The sequence below is a fragment of the Lactuca virosa genome, chromosome 7, assembly GCF_052849685.1.
Source record: "Lactuca virosa cultivar CGN04683 chromosome 7, Lactuca_virosa_CGN04683_v6, whole genome shotgun sequence".
Taxonomy (NCBI): domain Eukaryota; kingdom Viridiplantae; phylum Streptophyta; class Magnoliopsida; order Asterales; family Asteraceae; genus Lactuca; species Lactuca virosa.
This window is the reverse complement of record NC_136432.1, coordinates 124,415,393-124,435,824: the sequence shown is the minus strand read 5'-3', so window position 1 is coordinate 124,435,824 and position 20,432 is coordinate 124,415,393. Positions and strand designations below refer to the sequence as shown.

General features: G+C 37.8%; 1 protein-coding gene across 1 annotated transcript; it reads right to left on the bottom strand.

Moving 5' to 3' along the window:
- Window positions 1–3,942: 3,942 nt before the first annotated feature.
- LOC145127107 (uncharacterized) lies at window positions 3,943–6,889 on the bottom strand. Its single transcript, XM_079062360.1, has 14 exons — window positions 6,813–6,889; window positions 6,718–6,725; window positions 6,641–6,676; window positions 6,464–6,534; window positions 6,246–6,371; window positions 6,065–6,150; window positions 5,870–5,978; window positions 5,574–5,669; window positions 5,347–5,406; window positions 5,132–5,200; window positions 4,838–4,919; window positions 4,695–4,747; window positions 4,345–4,440; window positions 3,943–4,020 (listed from the first exon to the last, which is right to left on the bottom strand). Exons 1-9 carry the CDS (start codon window positions 6,887–6,889, stop codon window positions 5,347–5,349), a joined length of 669 nt encoding a protein of 222 aa, XP_078918486.1. The 3' UTR covers window positions 3,943–4,020; window positions 4,345–4,440; window positions 4,695–4,747; window positions 4,838–4,919; window positions 5,132–5,200.
- Window positions 6,890–20,432: the final 13,543 nt, after the last annotated feature.

The window sequence follows — 20,432 nt, the reverse complement described above, 5'->3', positions numbered from 1 at the left end:
AGATGCTACCCAGCTTACTTTTGCTCGTTTCTGGTCTCTCTGCGTCTCAGATCTTCACAAGGAGGCGAAGCTGGATATAGGTGATGATTCTACACTCTTTATCACCTGCGATTTGAAAAGGTGCACCCCTTCCAAAGATCAGTCTCTTTTTGGACCTCTTAGGAGACTCCCTGGACACATCCTAGAGTCTATTGGACTCAACTCTCGTGAAGTCACTCACCACATTGAGGCTACGGATGGTATTGACACATACCATTCCTCCCCACCTCATCCCAGTTAGGCTGTTGTAGTTCCTACCAAAACCCAAGGTCCTTCTAGTATCGTAGTTGCTACTTCAACCTCAGTCCTTCATACTGAAGATCCATCTAGTCAACCAAAACCCAAGTGCCGCAAGCAGATTGTTTTCTCTAAGAAGGCTCTCCGCAACATAGTCAAAAAGGGTGACAATCCCTCCAAGAAACGCAAGTCAAGGATTGTTGAATCCTCGGATGAAACCACTTCCTCTCCCTCTGAATCTCATGACACCCCTGTCAATGTTGAAGAAGACTCTGAACACGACTCCAGTAACCTTTTCAGACGCAAAAAACTCAAACTCACCCATAGTCATAGCCAAATGCATGACCGGACTCATACCGCAGTCTCTCAAAAGACTCCGGTAGTCCTTGGAGCCCCCACAGGCTTATTTTCTTCTACCCTTTCCAGCTACTCCAATACAGCAAGTGTATCTGTTTCATATGAACATGGAGACACACCCCCAACTGGATCCCAAGAGGATCCCATTGGTTCATCACGCCCTAAGGTCTCGGGCAGCACATTTGCACGTCTTTAAGTCTGAGGAGTTGCACTCCATCCTCCTTTCTGTTACACAAACACTACAAACACCAGACCAACTGCAGGGCAATTCTTTCGCCATTGCCAAAACCGAACCGAGGCCACACTTGACTACAGGTTAAGGAGACCAAGGAAGTTCGGGAAATCATACTCCGCCACCATTACACTCAAGTGGTTTAGGCGTGGTGAGCACAATCGTGCCAGGATCCACGAACCCCGGGGATATCCTGGTGCGAACTCAAGGATTTGACGGATACTGTTTTGATGATTCCTGGACTCGGTACCAACCCAGTAATGAATCCAGAATCAGAAAGTATGAAGCTTTTTGTAGGGCGTTTCAGGCACGTAAGTCTCAGCAAACTCAACAAATTCAGCAACAGGAAAAGGATATCCAAACCGTAGCCAAGTACTGGGCTGATTCATTAAGCAACGCAAAAACTATCAATGATATCCTGCGGATTCATGAATGGATGTCCACATTGGAGGCCAGGGTGCAACAAGCTCAGAATTTTCAAGATGATGCTGGTCCATCTCAGCCTCCTGCAAATGTTGAAAACCATGATTCCTATGCTGAAGGCACCGCAATAGAGATCAGCTTGAGTTCGATGTTTGGACTTGATGATCTGGATGTTGATGAAATTGACCAACCTGCTCATTCAGACGATTTTCTGATGATCTTTGACGAAGAAGAAGAATCCAGTGGTTCCCAACACTCTACCTCAAAGCCAAAGGAAAAGAAGAAAAATAAGAAGTTGGCAGTCTCTAGAAAGAAATTTCTCTCTTTACAATCGAAAGTCGACCAGATTCTGGCCGGAGTCACCATTCCTCAACCGCAACAATCAGACATTTTTGGACCGCAATCTCTAGTAGAACGAGTGGAAAGATTAGAAGCAAGAGAACGATTGGCTGTAGAGAGAATATCACTGAAGGTGGAAATGGGTATTCGAGCCCTTGACAACAATCGAACTGTGGATCACAAACAGTTCCTTTCCACTGTTGAAACTCTCATTCAAGAAGTGACCGCAATCAAAGAAGAAATCAAATCTACTCTTGACCGTCAAGCTGCTCACTCTCAGACTCTTGTACAAGAAACGCACAATGCATATAAGTCTGCACTTGCAGTGCTACAATCAACAATCGATGGCTTGAGACGTTCTCTCACTTCCAACTCAAGTGTTGACGAAATTCTGTGCTTGACCAAAGAGATCTACAATTTGCTATTCAACACCGAAGTTCCTTCCAATGTTCAAGTCTCGGACCTGATCAAGTCTCAATTCGACAAGACCTTTTCGAAGATTGATGGCCTCAGACAGTGGTTTGAGGAGCAACAAATTGTTTCTTTCTCAAAAGGGGGAATTGAACACTCCAATCCTCAGCAACATCAATCTACCACAACAATTCCAATCCCAACTTTTGTTCCATCCCATCAAAGAATTGAGACTCAACTACTATCACCGCAACAAACACCACAACCATCTCCTAAACCATCAAATCTGGTGCAATATCATCATTCTCCTCCACCACAACAAAACTCCTCGCAACAAGTACAACATCAATCCCCTCCTCGTCAAGAACTCTCCCTCAGTTAAAAAATTTGGAACCAACTATGTCTTCCGAACACTCCACTGACTCTCCCGCAACTCGCCAAAGGAAGAAAGACTGGAAGGCGGCAAAATTCGCTGAAATGATTTGGAGAGAACATGGTTTCGACACAACCATGGATGAAACACTGATCAATTCCTGGGTAAATCCCACTCGAAGATTGCTCGATGAAGATTATAGGCCAGTTCTGCCCTATGCAGAACCAACTTCGGATGGGTACTGGGATATCCCGATCTCCCCCAACGCAAAAATTTTCTCGGTATTTTAACCCTTTCACCGCAACCTTCCTGATGACCAAAGACTACCTCTCGAGTTTGAACGTATGAACCGGTTCCACGCCAAGCATGGATCGGAGTTTGAAAGCATCTGGTCTAATGATAGACCTTCCACACTTAAAAATTTCAAGATAAGGAAGTTCATGAAGACTGACTTCCTTTAGTATACACTTACCAGAAGAGGCGACGACTATATTAGGAGTCAAGCAGATTTTCCCTGCATGAATCCGGAGGAAGTGTTTCTGATTGCTAGGGTATTTTAAATCAAGTCTGAAAAAGCCTGTGAATATCTTAAGTCAGTAGTTTGTGATTTTGCCAAGATTGATGCAGACATTCATCCGGTACTCACCCAAAAGTTCAATCTTCCAGCTCTTGAACTTGCACCTGCGTTCACCGAAGGATATCAAGAAATATCCTTAGGAGCAACCAAATTCACTGAACTTGGATTTGTGTACAAAAGAGCCAACAACGATGTCAAATACTTCATCCCTATAACTGCAATGAATCGCCTAACCCGCAGACAACTTGAAGTCACGTTGGCTTCAGTTCAGAGAACCAACCATACAACGGATGAAGTGAAGTTCGAGATCACAAGGAGAATTACATGGCTAGGAGAAGTGAGGAAGTTTTCGTGGCTGCTTATCAAGTTTCTGAAGCCCAATAACTAGTGAAGGAAAAGTTGAAGAGGTCACTTAGGGGGAAAATGTCACTACTAGAAAAATAGCCTTTTACGACGCACAATGCGTGTCGTAAACGCTCAGACGACGCGCAAATGCGTGTCAAGGAAGGCCCTGTCATTATGAGAGACGACACGCTTTTGCGCGTCGTCTATTTACGACACGCATTTACGACGCACAGTTATGACACACAATGCGTATCAAGGAAGGTCATGTCATAAAGAAAAACGACACGCATTTGCGTATCGTAACCTTACGACGCACATGTTTATGACACGCAATGCGTATAAAGGAAGCCCCTGTCATAAAGGAAGACGACACGCCATTGCGTGTCATAATTTTATATGTTATAAAAAAAATATTTTTGATAGAATTACTAATTTTCAAATTAAACAGCAGATTGAAATTATCATAATACAAAATAAAATACAATTAATAAGATAATTCATTGCACTAATATGTCATACAAATAATCATTCCAATAGTAAGTAAATGTAATACATTGCTAATATTGCATAATATTTATTATAAAAAAACAAGATATGTACAACCGATTGGATCCCTTTAAATGCTTGATTTGCCATCAATTCCTCCTAATTGTCTGCCCCACTACCCCTGCAGTTCAATCAAGACACCTAATCAATAAAAAACTTCAATAATTAATTTCTTTCCTTTTTAAAGTTAGTTCTTTTACAACAAAGAAAAAAAGGTTAAAGGAGAATAATAAAATATTGAATGGGTAACAGTGTTAGCAAGGCCACCATACATACAAACATGTAAACAAACAAATGAGAACATTAGCAAGGCCAAGTGGGTAACAACATCCCGACTACTTTGCTTGACACTATGCACATCAACAAGACTTTCCAAATTCATAGTTAGTAAGACGTTTTTTAACTAATTCTCATCCACAAGATTTACCCTTTTCATAATTAGTGAAGGGTAATTTAGACATTTACCTCCAAAAAATTATCTTGTCTTAGATAGTTGCATGTTACAACTTTCCCTAATAGGCATGCTCTTGATCCAACTACACGTTTGACCATCCAATACCCCTGTTAAACAAAATTATTATTCAACATCATATATTTAAAAAACCCTAGCCAAAAATCAAAAAAGATAAAAATGAATACATCCACAATGCTTGGAATCAATTTGAATCTTGAATCACGAAAAGTGTTTGTTCCATTAATAAATATTTCCAGCAAAGAGTCTTTGGCTATTAGCCTATCAGTAGCAAAGTAGAGAACTAGTTTGTAATTCGATTTAGCTAGCACCTGAAAAGAAAAACCAAAGTGGAAGGTGAAACCTGTGATCGGGGTAGATGTGCATGTGTGATGCTCCATATTATTGCTTTTATTCCTGGTAATAAAACAAAATAAGAAATTAAGAATTTTACTGGTATGACATCATTAGAAAAAATTATTAAAAGACATTATGGGAAAAAATTACCCATAACCAAGGTCTTGATAAGATGTTTACAGTCACTGACTTCTTTGGAATGTTCTAGAGGAACCTGAATGTTTAAAACAGCCTGCCAAATAGTTTGTATGTTTTAAGTGTCACTGTGCCATATATATATATATATATATATATATATATATATATATATATATATATATATATATATATATATATATATATATATATATATGTCGATATGCCCCATATTTATATAATGAAATACGCCTAAAAGTATAAAATCAGTAGTGAGATTTGTAAGGTTAAGTTAACTGAGATAACAACCTGCACTGGCAGCTCAAGTTTTGACTTTAAAGTGGACCGATCCTTTCCTTCGTATCCATCTTCCAGGAGCTGTTATAAAAATCCGAAGCAATTAGTGGAAAGATGAAAGAGTTATATAATAGAGAACAATCAACTAATATAGATCTCTCACATGAGTGTTATCTTTTTTTTTTTCATTTTTTTTTTCATTTATTTTTGGTTAAGTAGTCGTATACCTAAGGAATACTATGCTTATAGGTGCTAAATTTCCCAACAAAAGCATCCAATATCCTCCCCTACACATGAAATAAAAATTGGTTATCATTATTCTGAAAGGAAGAGTTCAATATTCAAATTGCCAATGTCGGTACTTGCATCTCCAGAAAGAAGTAAAGAAGCCACACACAGAGAATAAGGGGATGAAATTTTCTTGACACTTTAAACAGAGAGATCAAAGTTATACCAGATTCAACAATAAGCGTGCGCATGTGGTGTGGATTTTGAGAGATAATGAAGCGACATGCATATTACTCGAGAATAGGTAGATAATCCGTGACAGCTGGCATCAACATGATAGAACACAGCAGTAAGCAATGTAATAAAAGAAAACATATCAAAAAGAAGGTTAGGAGAAATTTTAAGTCTGAGTTTGCTGATAGAAGTAAAAGTAATCTATGATATTTGAAAGAGGACACTAGATAGAATATCTAATAATCGATATCTTAGTATTGGATGAAATTCAAATAAAGCTTTCCAAACCTGTGACAATGAAAGATCTCCACAAACATGATGAACAATTTCTTCCAAGAGACTATAAGCTAATGGCCTTAGTGTCTCAAAACAAGCCCGGCCAATTCCCACAAGAACCCTAACATAGTTCACAAATTCTTAAATAATTTTTTTGACATTATATCGAAGTTAGCAAGATAACCATGTACATAATATCAATGTTACCTCTCTTCCAAGAGTGTATCAATCAGAGGAAATAAACCCCGTTTAAAATCCGTTCCAAGAACATGTTTTAATGCTATCAACAATTCCTGCACATAATAAGTAAAATATATAAACCACCTTACAAACATGAGCAGAATAGGTCACTAAGGATATACAAATCTAGTATCATAGTATCCATCACCTTTCTAATGGAAACAGAGTCTGAACAAGTAACAAGCAGGTTCAGAATGCTTTTACAAATGCTTTCTTCATGTGGCCTGATATAATCAGCAAAGCTCTTGAAAAGGTAAGTCAGGAAAGAGACAGTCTGCAAGAAGAAGATAGGGTATAAATGTATAATCTTCAAATATGATTTAAAACTTAAAAGGATGATAAAAGAATGATCTTGATAAAAATTACCTTAACTTGAGCCCCTTTTAGCTCAGTGAAGTGGGTCTTCAAATGAGGTGGAACCTTGTCCGGACCTGGGACTGAGATAGCAGCAACCATCAAAGGCAACAACTGAGGTATATTAGTCTGGACAAGGTGGTTATACAACTAAAACAGAAACATAACCACCAAAGGACCTCCCCATACCTGCTTTAAATGAAGAGACAACATGCTTCTCAGTTTCTCCCAATCATGACTGCAGTGTCACATCACATATGTAAAACTAATAATACTAATCATAATTCATTAAGATACAAATGTTGTTGAATTTGAAAATTGAGATATAAGGATTAGGTTGATAAAAAAATTTGTAGCATACCAGAACTTTCCAGTGGCTGCAATGACTTTTAATATGCTCCTTATTTCCTCTCCTTCTTCAGCAGTCTCTTGACTCATTTCCATAACCTCAGGCAAAGAAGCTTCACTTTCTAGTCAAAGTAGGGCACTAAGCTATAATAAACAAACGAATAGAAGTCTGTACATTTGTATTGTAAAAAAAAATAAAAATAAAAAGGTACCTGGATTCTTGAGGGACTTCTGACTTCAAAGTTTGCAGATGCAGTGGAGGTGAAAGTAGCAAAAGGGGTGGAGAATGTGATGGAACTATCAATGGTAAGGATGGTGGTAGAGATTTGTTGACAAATCTTGTCAACCTTCAACAATGGAGTTGTGCCCACTTCCAAAAGTGGTAATAGCTCAGAAAATGCAGTGTACCTGTTAATTGTTATGTTACCACACAAACAAAATATGTTTCAGAACACAACAAGGGTAGAATGGGTAAATTAAGAAATTATGAGGAAAATGGTTGGAGAAAGAAGTAAACATGCTTACTAAAATAAATGATTAATATTTAAGTGAAGCAAGCGAAGTAAGAAGAAATAGGTAAATGGGGAAGGAACTTGAAATTACTCTTAGAATGCTTATAAGGAGAGAATTCTAAAGGCTTTAAGTAGTATAAAGAAAGGGTGGGGCTATAGAACAATTACAGTTTCCTTATAGTGCGCTTAGGTTATTTATAATTATAATGGCAAGACTTGATGGATGTCGGGTAGATTTAACTTAATTTTCAACAAAGGGTAAATAGGTCATTTAACTTAACCTTTAAAGACTCATGATTCTTGTAACTCAAGATAGGGTCGGGAGAAAGACACAACTAACCCACAGGTTCAACCTTGACTCTCTAATTGAACAATTTTACTCCTCCAAGTGGCTAAGGATAACAACATCAAAGTGTTGGCAAAAACATGTCCGATTAATCAAGACTAAATGGAGAAATCTAGATTTCTAAATCTGGAATAAGGGTAATGTGGAACCTTCATTGTAAGTCTTGAATAGCATAGTGATATGTATATACACTTGATACCCGTAGAGAGAAACAGTTTACCTCTGACATGAAATGGGCTCAATTAAATTGTAAATATAACCCAGATTTTATTAAGAGATAAAAGAAGAGAGAAAATATCTAAGGGATACAATTTCAAGATGAGATGAGAGGGCGTACAAGAAGGTTCATGTACTGATCAACATCGAAGGAGGTGGTGTTGATAGTGTCGAGAGTGGCGAATCTTGATGTGGTGTTGGTGGGAGCAGAAGTCTGAGAAGCTCGATAGCAGATCTCGAGTTCTCTTTACCTTATCATCATCTACCGCCATTTTTCTCTTTCTCTCTAGTCCCTCTTAACTCTTAACTCTGTTTCTTTTCCTAAACCATACTCAATTAGATATCTTCTCTGTAGTGTAAAGTGTAAACACTTCTTCAACCTTGGCTGATGACCTGTGCTTCTTGCTAGGTCTCCCACTTGTATCAGATGTGAGCAAACACATAAAGAGTTAGATTAGTAGGATCAATTATCGCATTCATGCACACAAGCTTTTGTGTTTTGATTGCAATCCTTGATTATATGGTGATCGTATATTAGGGGTTTTTTTCTAAATTAAATCCGAATATACCGTGCCCCATGATCGGTTCTTAGATTTGTTGCCCGAAACAACAATTTGTGTTTGATTTCGAGAATATGAAGATCTTTTCAGGTAGTACAGGATCGAGCGGTGGGCAACCGGGCCACAGCGCAGAGCACACGTCTCTAGGTCCCAAAACATACCTTTGGCGAGTTAGATCTTATTGACGGACCATGGGAAGGCAAGAAGTTGGAGATGTGGAGAACAACGGTCGGCGGAGTAAGTCTACGACTGTTGTTGAAAAAGCCCTCCTTGAAAAAGCCCTAGATAATGGTCCCTACAATGGCGGGGTTTTCAACTTTTGCAATTCCTTTCCCCGCCGCTACTAAAGATGAAGCTGCTAGATGAAGATGCACGTTTCATTAAAAAAATATAAAGCGACATGATTTCACAATACGCTTTTTAAGATAGGTGCCCTCCGCCCTTTTTTTTGACACTAATTTTAGGGCACGCAAAAAATGCGCGTCCTAAATCCTTCACATTTTGGAAGAACTGACATTATTTTTAGGGCACACACTTTTGCGTGTCGTAAAACAGCGCGTGTCATGGTTTGCGCGTCATTAAAGGGTATTTTTCTAGTAGTGTTTTAAAGCAAAAAGTGACCCTCTTAAACTTAGTCATCCGCAATCACTTCTGTCTACTGCAATCTGTTCCTTCACTACCGCAACTCTTGTCTCTACCGCAATCACTCCCCTGCTACTGCAATCTAGAAGTGAACTGCAATGAAGATTTATCTTTTGTACTGACTTAGTGTGATAGCGTCTGTTTATTCAATAGACATTGTATGGTATTTTTTAGTCAGTGGTTTATTAATTGTTTATTTTGAATGTAAGTCTTCGAGGCTCTATAAATAGAGTGCTCATGTTTTGTATCAACTACTTCTACTTCTACAACTTCTAATCTCACTACGGAATTCACTTCTTATTTCCATGTCTACTTCTTATCTCTTATCACTTCTAATACCTCTATCTTACTTACTGATCATCATCGAAGATCCTCTTCACTTTAAACTGATCTCACTTACTAAATCATGTTTGAATGCAAACCGTGTTTCGTATCATTTTAGTGTTTACTTGATATAACTTGTCATTTACATTTCCTTTACATTTCAGCACTTTACATTTCCGCAACTAACAATCTAACACATCTAACTTATTATTGTTGAGCTTACATGATCCTTTGAGATTAACTTATTTCGCAATTATCAACTTGTACTAACGTTTGTTCAAGTGTTTCCCAAAGTTCTTCTCTCAACACCACCATGTAAATAGAGTTAAATTACTTCAAGACACGAGCTTGTTGATGTGGATTCACAAATTCATATATCAGTTATGTTACAACTTATTACTATTTTTTAGTGAAGACAGAAGACCTGACGTATGAATTATCTTTTTAGTGAGAAAAAACTACAGCCATATCAAGAAAAAGCAGCAGGAAGCTGTGATGCCTACAGATAAAAATCAAAGTAGAAAGAGCAGAGCCTTTGTGAATGGTTCGTTATACCCCCAAATCAGAAACACAAACAGAGCAACTCTAAAATAGAGCCTAAGCCGAAGGGTAATACAGAAAGAATAAGGATCAATCATTTGCAGAAAATGAAAAAAGGTCTAAACTCTGTAGAGATGTGTGCTTATAAAAACTGATATTCTAAAAAAAACATCTAATTACCTAGAGGCATGGAGTTTGTACGCATCGGGTTTGGGAAGGTAGCCTCAAATCTTAATCCAAAATAAAACCGAAGAGAGAAGGAATCATAGACTTAGGAACCTACAGTAGCATCTCACTTGACACCATTCTTCATATGCAAGGATTTGAATGAAAAGCGGAGCAACCTAATCGAATAGAGAGGGAAAATGAGAAAAATCAAGGAAGCAACCCTAATCGATTCAAACATCATCATCAACGTAAAAGAAATAAAATAGGGAAAAAAATAATATTGTAAATAAACATGCATAAGAAATAGCATAAATCGACATACCTGAAGTCTTTGATCTAAGGCGTCGTTGGTGGAGAAATGTTAGAGCCGACGATGGGAAATCAAGGATGTGTAGAAATCTAAAACTCATCGAATGAAGATAACAGAGAAGGCTGCAATCTGAAGAAGCGAAGCACCAACTTTGAATTTTGGGTACCAAAATTGAGCAAATGGAATGTGTAGACCTTTAAAAGTGGAATATAAATCAGAGAGAATGAGCGAGAAAGGGAGAGTAATCTATGAATCTTATGGGTGGAAAAAGCCAAAAACAATAATGATAGAAGATAAGAGAGAAATCAGAAGAAGACATCTGTTATCCCATCGTGGAAGAAGCAGATTATCTGACAGAGGCGGTCACTATAGCAAGTCGATGTGATGCATATTTGAAGCTCTCGAGGCAATCACATGTAGCAATTGATATAAGAATTAATTGAAAAACAAAGAAATAAATTGGACCAATAGGGATATAACACTATTCATAAGGCAACTGGGTGTGGTGCCACACTAGCCACCGTCCACGTAAGCGCCACGTGATTTTTGCCACACTTTAGCCAAAACTTGTCGTTTGCATGACATGGGTTGCCATACTTGCCATGCTAAAAATATATTTTTAATTAATTTAAAAAATAATTATTTAAACATATTTTTTTAAAACTTAAATTCCATTAAAAAACATTGAAATTCAAAAAAAAAATTAAAAAAAAAACATAGAAATTAAAAACATTACAAGACCACCAGAAATTCAAAAACATCACGCTAAATATTCAAACACACAACCCACTAGAAATTAGAAGACAAAGACTTCAAATTTGACGCCATTTGGAACACTGCCTCATAATTTTCCAAAACTCAACAAGCCTGAAATCTTTGCGATTCTCAAGAGCATTCTTTAGCAAAGTATTTTCGTTTTCGCCATTTCCAGCTTCATGCATCACCCCATGAAACACAATGGTAAACCGAGTTGCAAGTGCATGTGCATTTCCCCATTTGGCATAGACTATATATTTTCTTCGAGGTTGAAGGGTTTGGTGGTTTTCTATGCTGGCAACTCTCCTCCAAAAAGTGGTCGAAGGGCTGTCATTGTAGTTTGGATCTTCTGCTACATCAATCAATGAACGGACGAGTAAGATCTCTTAATCAATAGACCGAACAATAGCCATTTTCAGTGAGGAGGTGTAGAACAAGATGGAAAAATAAGAAAGTTAAGAAAATAGAATTAAGGAGATTTGAATAGGGTGAGAGTGAATAACGATGAAAATATTTATAGTTGAAGATTGAGAGTTTAAAATTTGAAAAAAAACAACGGTTATATTTTTGAAATTGGGTCTTTTTTTTTGGGAAATATGATATTTTTTGAAAATGAAATTTGAATAATAAATGACAAAACAAACAAAAAAAAATTGGGTATTCTCTCTCATCGGTAACTCTCTGCCGAATTGCCGAGCCGAGCTCGACATGCCTCGGCCTCGGCCCCGTGTTCGCCGAGAATGCTGATTCCGTTCCCGAAGCCACACCGAGGGGAGTTGTAATTTCCTCTGTGTGTGTGTGTGTGTGTGTGTGTGTCTATATATATATATATATATATATATATATATATATATATATATATATATATATATATATATATATATATATATATATATATATATATGAAATAACGCACACCTAACAGGGAAACTTATAAAATATTTCATAAATAAAAGCATAATTTGTTGAAAAAGGTTTATGATTATAAGTTTTTAAAAAGAAAATAAAATGAGTGAAAATTCATTTCTTGCAATTGTAGTTTGTTATAACTCATCATTCACTAATAACAACCAATATACATTCTCTTTTGAGGGAGTCGCGTAAAACATTGCCCCCATTGTCTCAAATTCCATGTAAAATCAAAGTCACTCTACTCACTTGATTTTGACCCGAGTCATAATTCTCCACTTTCATGGTGTTATATTTTTTATTTATAGCCTAAGGGGACAAGTGCATTTCCTAATGCCCACTTATTTTAATCATCTAGACGTTGATTTATTTTTAAGGCTCGTGTGATCTTGTCACGTTTTATTTATTTTTATATATTTTTTTTGTGGCTTGGTTACGAACTTGAAAATGTAAATGGATATGAACAATACAAATCTATTACCCTCACTCAAATCAAGTAGTGGAGAATAAAATAAATGATATAGTGAAAAATTCCACCTATAAAGTTGGATAGCCAAAATAAATTATCATGCGACTCCAATCAAGTAGTGCATAATAAACTAAATGATATAATGAAAAATTGCACCTATAAAATCGTATAGCCAAAAGAAATTCTCATGTCGCTCCAAGCAAGTAGTGGATAATGAGGTAAATGATATAGTGAAAAATTGCACCTATAAAATAGCCAAATGAAATTATCATGCTATGAAATATATAATCCACGGATATGATTTGTAAAGTAAAAGATTTGTGAATTATTAACATGAAATACTTTTTTGTATATGTGTTTGTGTTGTTTTAAAAGCACGTATCTAATAAAATCAGGTTTTTACCTACGTGTTGGTGTTTGTTTGTTTCGGAGGATGAATTTAACAAAATAAATTCGTCGTTGGAAGTTGGAAGTTGCAAACCAATAAACTATAACTCTTATTTGTATAAAAGTGTTCGGCAAAAATAGATTTTGGACACCTATAGTCTATTTTCGAATGGTCAAAAAGTTTTCCAAAAGTTAACTTTCATGCAATATATAAACCATATTTATAGCAGACACTTCGCACATAAGAATATATATATATATATATATATATATATATATATATATATATATATATATATATATATATATATATATATATTCGAGAACCTTTGGTTTTTTACGAACGGTACACGTCATCAAAAGAGGATCCATATGAGTAAATCCCGATTTCATTTAGGTCGGATCAGATTTGGTCCATTATCTTAAAAAAATTATATATTATATTATGGCTCTGTGGATCCAACAAGATAAATAACTTTCGTCTTTAGTAGCTTGTTCTACATTGGACGCACCTGTCCTCCCCTATCCATGTATTCCCCTACGACATCAATTCCAATTATTTGTGAGAGACATGTGATACCATGTGTCCTTTTTTTCTCTTTCACCGTCCTATCCTATTGTTTCCTCTTATTTCTCCTATAATATGGAGGATACTACATGCTCCTCCACTTCATAAGCTAGAACCACTATACCCCATTGTTATTTTCCCACGTATCTGATGGGTTTTGAGCAATACAACAATCCTATGGTGCACATGTAAAACCCTAAAGCTTTGGATCTAGGGTTCTCTATTGTACATGCGAAATTATCTAAAGCTTATAAACCCTAATTCTAGCAAATCAAAATCAAAATCAATAACTAAATAAGTTCAGATGATTACCTTTAAATTATTGCAAGAATCTTCAAGCTTTGAGAGCCTAGTATCACAAATGTAATACCTCTAATCGATCATGTGACACCCCCGAACCAGAAGGCGGAAACGTCCGGGGGCTCGTGTGATTAACAATTGAATAATCATCACAATGAATATACATGAAACATAACACGATCATTACCAACATTACATAATACAACTAGCATTGTTCACATCAAGTACATTGTTAAAATACATAAGTTCAAATTGTTAAAAGTACGATAATTGATGTTACATAAACAAAACCATACACACTTGCATATCTTCCAGCTTAACGATTACCTGAAAATACAAGTTATTTTGAAAACGGTGAACATATATAATGTTGGTGAGTTCATAAGTATATTTGAGTAAAGTCTTTGTATCTTTCGTAAAAGCCCAGAAAATCCGAAATGTTCTATAAAGTGTTTTGAAAATGATGTGAAGATCGAGTATAAAGGCGTGTGTGAATTTAATGGTTAACAACTTGTCTGAGTGTAGTTTAGGTTCATGGGATTTTGAATAAGTGATAACTGTATATGAATAATCTCCCCAGAAAATCCGATATTTTCTGTTTTAATACATCGTTTAGATTTTTATGTCGTTAGATAAGTCGTTTTGCATTGAAAAAATTAAAGAATTTATCTTTAAAAGGTTATCTTTTGGTATCAAATATCTATATGAGCCGTTATAACCATGCATGATAGTGACTAGGTCGCCCGTCTTGGTATTTTTCCAAATGCCGGTCTTGCTAAGGATGTTGTCGCCCTAAACTGGCCTAGTCTAGCTGTAGCGAACAACTAAGGCGTGGGGGGTCACCCCGTATAGATCTATACACAAACTCCCGCTTTCCATCCAGGAAACTCTGATTATAACTACAGGCTACGATTGTACACTCAATGGTGCCAACCGACAAGTCTCACTAGATTCTCAACGTTTCCCGTTTGATAAGATTTTCCCATGTTTAATGTTTTACGCGTAAGTTATAGATTTTCCATTCCAAAGTAAGTGTACAAATTCATAAACTATGTGTAGGTATATTTACGTTTTACAAAGTATGTGAATTTTCATTCCAAGCCTAATTAACATGTAAATGGGCCACAAGATCTAATAACATAATAAAAGGGTAATTTAGGCCCAATATGCATGAAAATAGGCCACAAAGGCCCAATAAACATGTAGTCCATAAATCAGGCCCAAATTAACATGCAAGTGGGTCGTGAAACCCAATAAACATGTCATGGAACACATTGGGCTCCATATACACTTAGTTGGGCCCTTAGGGCCCAACGGCCAAGTATCATGAATATTATGCCCAATAATTGGTGATTGACATATTTCGTTCGTTTTGTTTTATTCCGTTGATTGTTTTGACTTGAAGTTCGATAGATTGGTGATAGAAATCCTCTTTTTGTAAAAGCGACGTTTTTGGCCAACAATTCTCAAAATTTTAAATTAGGCCCAAAGTTTTGTAAAAATGACACTTTAGTCGATAATTTATAAAAGTTTGCAATTTTGTCCCAAATGTCTATAAATTTACGGTTTTAACCCCAAATGTTATATTTTTACATTTAGAACCCTGTTTTGCAGAAAAATACATTTTTAGCCCCATATTTGTAAAATTTTAAACTTTCGGCCCCATTTTTGGAAAACTTTACATTTTTGGTCCAATTTGCAAATAAATGATATTTTCACCTCTTAATTTGGTTTATTTACATTTATGACTCAAACTTTGGCAAAATGACATTTTTAAACCCCAAAACTCATTTTTTCGCAAATTGGGCCCATAACCGTGAGGCGCAAAGTTTTGGCCCATTAAGCTAAAATTTGCATTTTTGGCCCTTTTAGAAGTATGTTTAGCATAAAAACACATTTTTATAGTTGTAGAACCTGTTTGTCCCCTTTAAAAACATAATTTTCACTTTTTAGTCTTATCTTTTGTTTTCTTGACAATTTTGACCTTTAACAAGGTTTTTGTTGAAATCTTGGTATCTTAAACATTTAACACTTTTTACTTGATAGTTGGATGTATATAGTCTCATAGTTCATGGATCTTTGCCATATAATGCTTGAAATTTTCGAGATTTGCTAAGATCTAACAAGTTTTTACCAAATAAACTAAGAATTCACACAAAACATGCGTATAACACATAGATATACACATTTTACTTGTATTCTCCCCCAAAAATCATATGAAAACCAAAAAAAAGGGGGTATGAACTCACATTTTCTTTGATGTTTCGATTTTGAAGAAGAAGAGATGAAGTGATTTTTGGCCCTAGCAAACCTTCTTGAGTAGATTTCGAACTTAGGAAGTTCTAGGAAGCAAAATCAACAAAAACTTTGCTTAAAAGAGTGATATAATCATGAGAATGGAGTTATGAAATTGGATGTGTAAAGACTTACAAAGAAGTGATGATTATCATGTGAAAATCTTCTTGAAACACAAGCAAAATCTTGAGAATTTTGGAGGAAGAAGATGGATGATCTTAGAGAGAATGGAGAGAATTTGGTGGAGTGTGTGTGTGTATTTGTGGCTTCGGCCGAGAGTAGAAGAGGAGAGGGGAGAGAGAGGGGTGAGGTGACTAGCTTGGTTGCATGGTGGTTTAAGGCCTAGATGCATGTTGGATTTTATAGAGGTGGCACTCCAAAGTCAACTCCCTTAATTCTCTTTTTTTTTGTTCATTCATGGGCCGAGATTGTTGGGCCAAGAAGAAAAGGGTGGAGTAGTTTGGGCCCATTAACTTTAGTTAGGATATTTAGATCCTAAACATAGAATTTTTCGGCCCATTGGACTCTTGGAAGCATTCACGGCCCAATTAGAATAAAAGAATGGGCTTATGGCTCACTAATGATTAATTGAATTAGTTATGGCCCAATAAGGCCCATTAGGGTTAGAATGAATTATTCTAGACCCAAATGGCCCAAAATGTTTTAGATTTATCAATTAGGTCCAATTAGAATCCAATTAGGGTTTCTAAGTCCAATAAGGTTGAGTTGGGTGCTTATTGGTCCATTAGGCCTAATAAGGAACTCCTAGTCCAATATGGACTTAAACCGGGATTCTTAGGGTTTTTAGTCTCTTTGTTGAACGTGGTTGATGAGTCTAATGAGCATAGTGTGAGATTCACTTAGAGTATAAGATTTACAATAGTTGGATGGTTACATAGGAATATAATTTCCTAGCTAAACTGCTAGTTGTGACATCATCCCCCCGTTAGCGGGAATTTCGTCCCGAAATTCTTTTGAAACTAGGTTTGTGAAGGAAGGAATAAGTGGGGGTACTTCTGCTTCATCTGGTCTTCACGTTCCCACGTGAATTCCGGTCCACGTTTTGCGCTCCATCGAACTTTCACGATCTGGATGCGACTTTGCTTTGTACGCTTCACCTCCCTATCCATAATCTCGACTGGTTCTTCGACGAACAGGAGATTCTCGTTTATCTTAAGGGACGACAAGGGTTTCATCTAATAGACACTTCTTCAGATTTGAGACGTGGAACACTAGGTGCACGTTGCTGAGCTCGGCGGGTAGCTGCAACTTCTATGCCACTAGACCAATCCGGGCAAGAATCTTGAATGGTCCAATGTACCGCGGATTCAATTTTACTTTTTTCCCAAATCGAATCATTCCCTTTCATAGAGAGACCTTTAATAGCACACGATCCCCAACTTGAAATTCTAGTGGCTTTCGTCGCTTGTCAGCAAATCTCTTTTGCCAGTCTCACGATGCTTGAAGTCGAGCTTTGATTTGGACTATCTTCTCGGTTGTTTCATGAATGATTTCAGGTCCTGTACGAGCACTGTCTGGAGATTGCCCTCTCGCTAGTTGCGTGTCACCCACCTCGGCCCAGCATAGGGGCGATCTACATTTACGACCATAAAGAGCCTCGAAGGGTGCAACCTTGATGCTTGTATGGTAACTGTTGTTATAAGAGAATTCGACCAGAGGCAAGTGGGCATCCCATGATTTGCCGAAATCAATTACGCAGGCTCGGAGCATATCCTCAAGTGTCTGAATGGTACGCTCACTCTGACCATCCGTCTGTGGGTGGTAGGCGGTGCTCATATTTAGCTTCGTTCCCATTGCCTTCTGGAGAGTTTGCCAGAATCTTGAAGTGAATCTGCTATCTGGATCCAAGATAATAGATACTGGCACTCCATGGAGTCTCACAACCTCCTTGAGATAGATTCGGGTCACTTTTCCATCTTGTAAGATTCTTTTATTGGCAGGAAATGAGCGGATTTTGTTAGACGATCTACAATTACCCATATTGCATCCAATCCGTCAGCTGTCTTGGGTAATTTTGTTACGAAATCCATGGTAATCCTCTCCCATTTCCACTCGGGTATCACTGGTTGTTGCAGCAGTCCCGAGGGCTTTTGGTATTCTACTTTCACCTTGGCGCAACTAAGACACTTGCCCACGAAAGTGGCTATCTCTGCCTTCATATTAGGCCACCAATATTGCTGCTTGATATCCAAATACATTTTGTCTGACCCTGGATGAATAGAATATCGCGTCTTGTGGGCTTCGTGTATGACTATCTCTCTAAATCCCCCAATTTTGGGAACCCATATTCTATTCATGAAGTAGTAGGTTCTATCGTCTTTGACTTCAAGCTCCTTCTCCATTCCTCGTAGTGATTTACAAGCGAAATTGACAGGGTCTTCACACGATGACTTGAATACTCCTTCCGGCTCAGGGCATCGGCTACCACGTTAGCCTTGCCTGGGTGGTATTTGATCTCACACTCATAATCATTTAACAGTTCAACCCATATCCGTTGCCTCATGTTTAGCTCCTTTTGATTTAGTATGTGCTGGAGGCTCTTGTGGTCTGTAAAGATGGTGCACTTGGTACCATAGAGGTAGTGCCTCCAAATTTTCAGGGCGAAGACTACCGCCCATAGTTCGAGATCATGCGTGGTATAATTTACTTCATGCGTTTTCAGTTGTCTGGATGCATAAGCAATTACCTTCCCGCGTTGCATAAGAACACAACCTAAATCCTGATTCGAAGTATCACAATAAACTATGAAGTCTTCGGTTCCCTCCGGTAAGTATAGCACTGGAGCACTACAGAGGTATTGCTTCAAGGTTTGGAAAGCGATCTCTTGCTTCTCCTTCCAGTTGAACGGTACACCTTTCTATGTCAATGTGGTGAGGGGTTTGGCTATCTTGGAGAAGTTCTGAATGAATCTTCGGTAATAGCCTGCTAGCCCCAAGAATTGACGAATCTCCGTTGGCGTTGTCGGAATCGCCCAGCCTTCAATGGCCTTGACTTTGGAGGGATCTACATGGATTCCTTCCTGGCTAACTACATGTCCCAAGAAATTCACACTGCGGAGCCAAAACTCACAATTGGAGAGTTTCGCATATAACTTTTCAGCTCGAAGGGTCTCTAAGATCTATCGGAGGTGTTGGCTATGATCTTCTTCACTTCGGGAGTACACGAGAATATCATTGATGAAAACGATTATGAATTTATCAAGAAATGGGCGGCAGACTCGATTCATGAGGTCCATAAATGCAGCGGGGGCATTTGTCAGACCGAAGGGCATCACGACGAATTCGTAATGACCGTAACGAGTTCGGAAAGCAGTCTTGGGAATGTCCTCATCTCGGACTTTGAGTTGATGATAACCGGATCTCAGATCTATCTTTGAAAAGTAACTAGCCCCTTGAAGCTGGTCAAATAGATCATCGATTCGTGGAAGTGGGTACCGGTTTTTGTTGGTGAGCTTATTCAGTTCCCTATAGTCAATGCACATCCTGAAGGATCCGTCTTTATTTTAAACGAAAAGAACCGGAGCTCCCCATGGAGAGAAGCTTGGTCTGATGAATCCTTTATTCAAGAGTTCACTTAGTTGGCTTGACAATTCCTGCATTTCAGCAGGAGCCAACCTATAGGGTGATTTGGCGATTGGAGTGGCTCCAGGCACTAGGTCGATTCGGAATTCGATTTGTCGTTCTGGGGGTATCCTCGGAAGATCTTCTGGAAACACATCCGGGAAATCACACACCACTGGGATGTTATGAATGCTCGCTTCCTCTTTGGTTTTATCCACCACGTGAGCAAGGAATGCATAGTTCTTCTTTTGTAGACACTTTTGCGCCTTGATACTCGAGATAAGGCGAAGATTTGTGTCGGGTTTATCTCCTTAGATTATTAGGGTTTCGTGGTTAGGAAGATGAAGGAGAACGACCTTCTCGTGACACATAATATCGACATGATGGGGGCTTAACCAACCCATGTCGATGATCACATCAAAACTCCTAATATTTACAAGCATTAAGTTTATTTGGAAGGTGTGATTGTTTAGAGTTAGTGTACACCCTACATAGATATCCTTAGTTGATTCACTTTTCCCATTAGCCATTTCCACCGTGAAGGCTTCATTGAGCTTCTGGGGTTGTTGTTTTAGTAAATGTTTGAACTTATTACTCAAAAAAAATTCGCTCTGCTCCGCTATCAAATAAAATGCATGCATACGAGTTGTTAAGCATGAACGTACCAGTAACAATGGTTGGGTCCTGCACTGCTTCACCCTGACCCATTGTCAGTACTCTCCCCGCTGCTCCTGTTCCTTGATTGTTCAC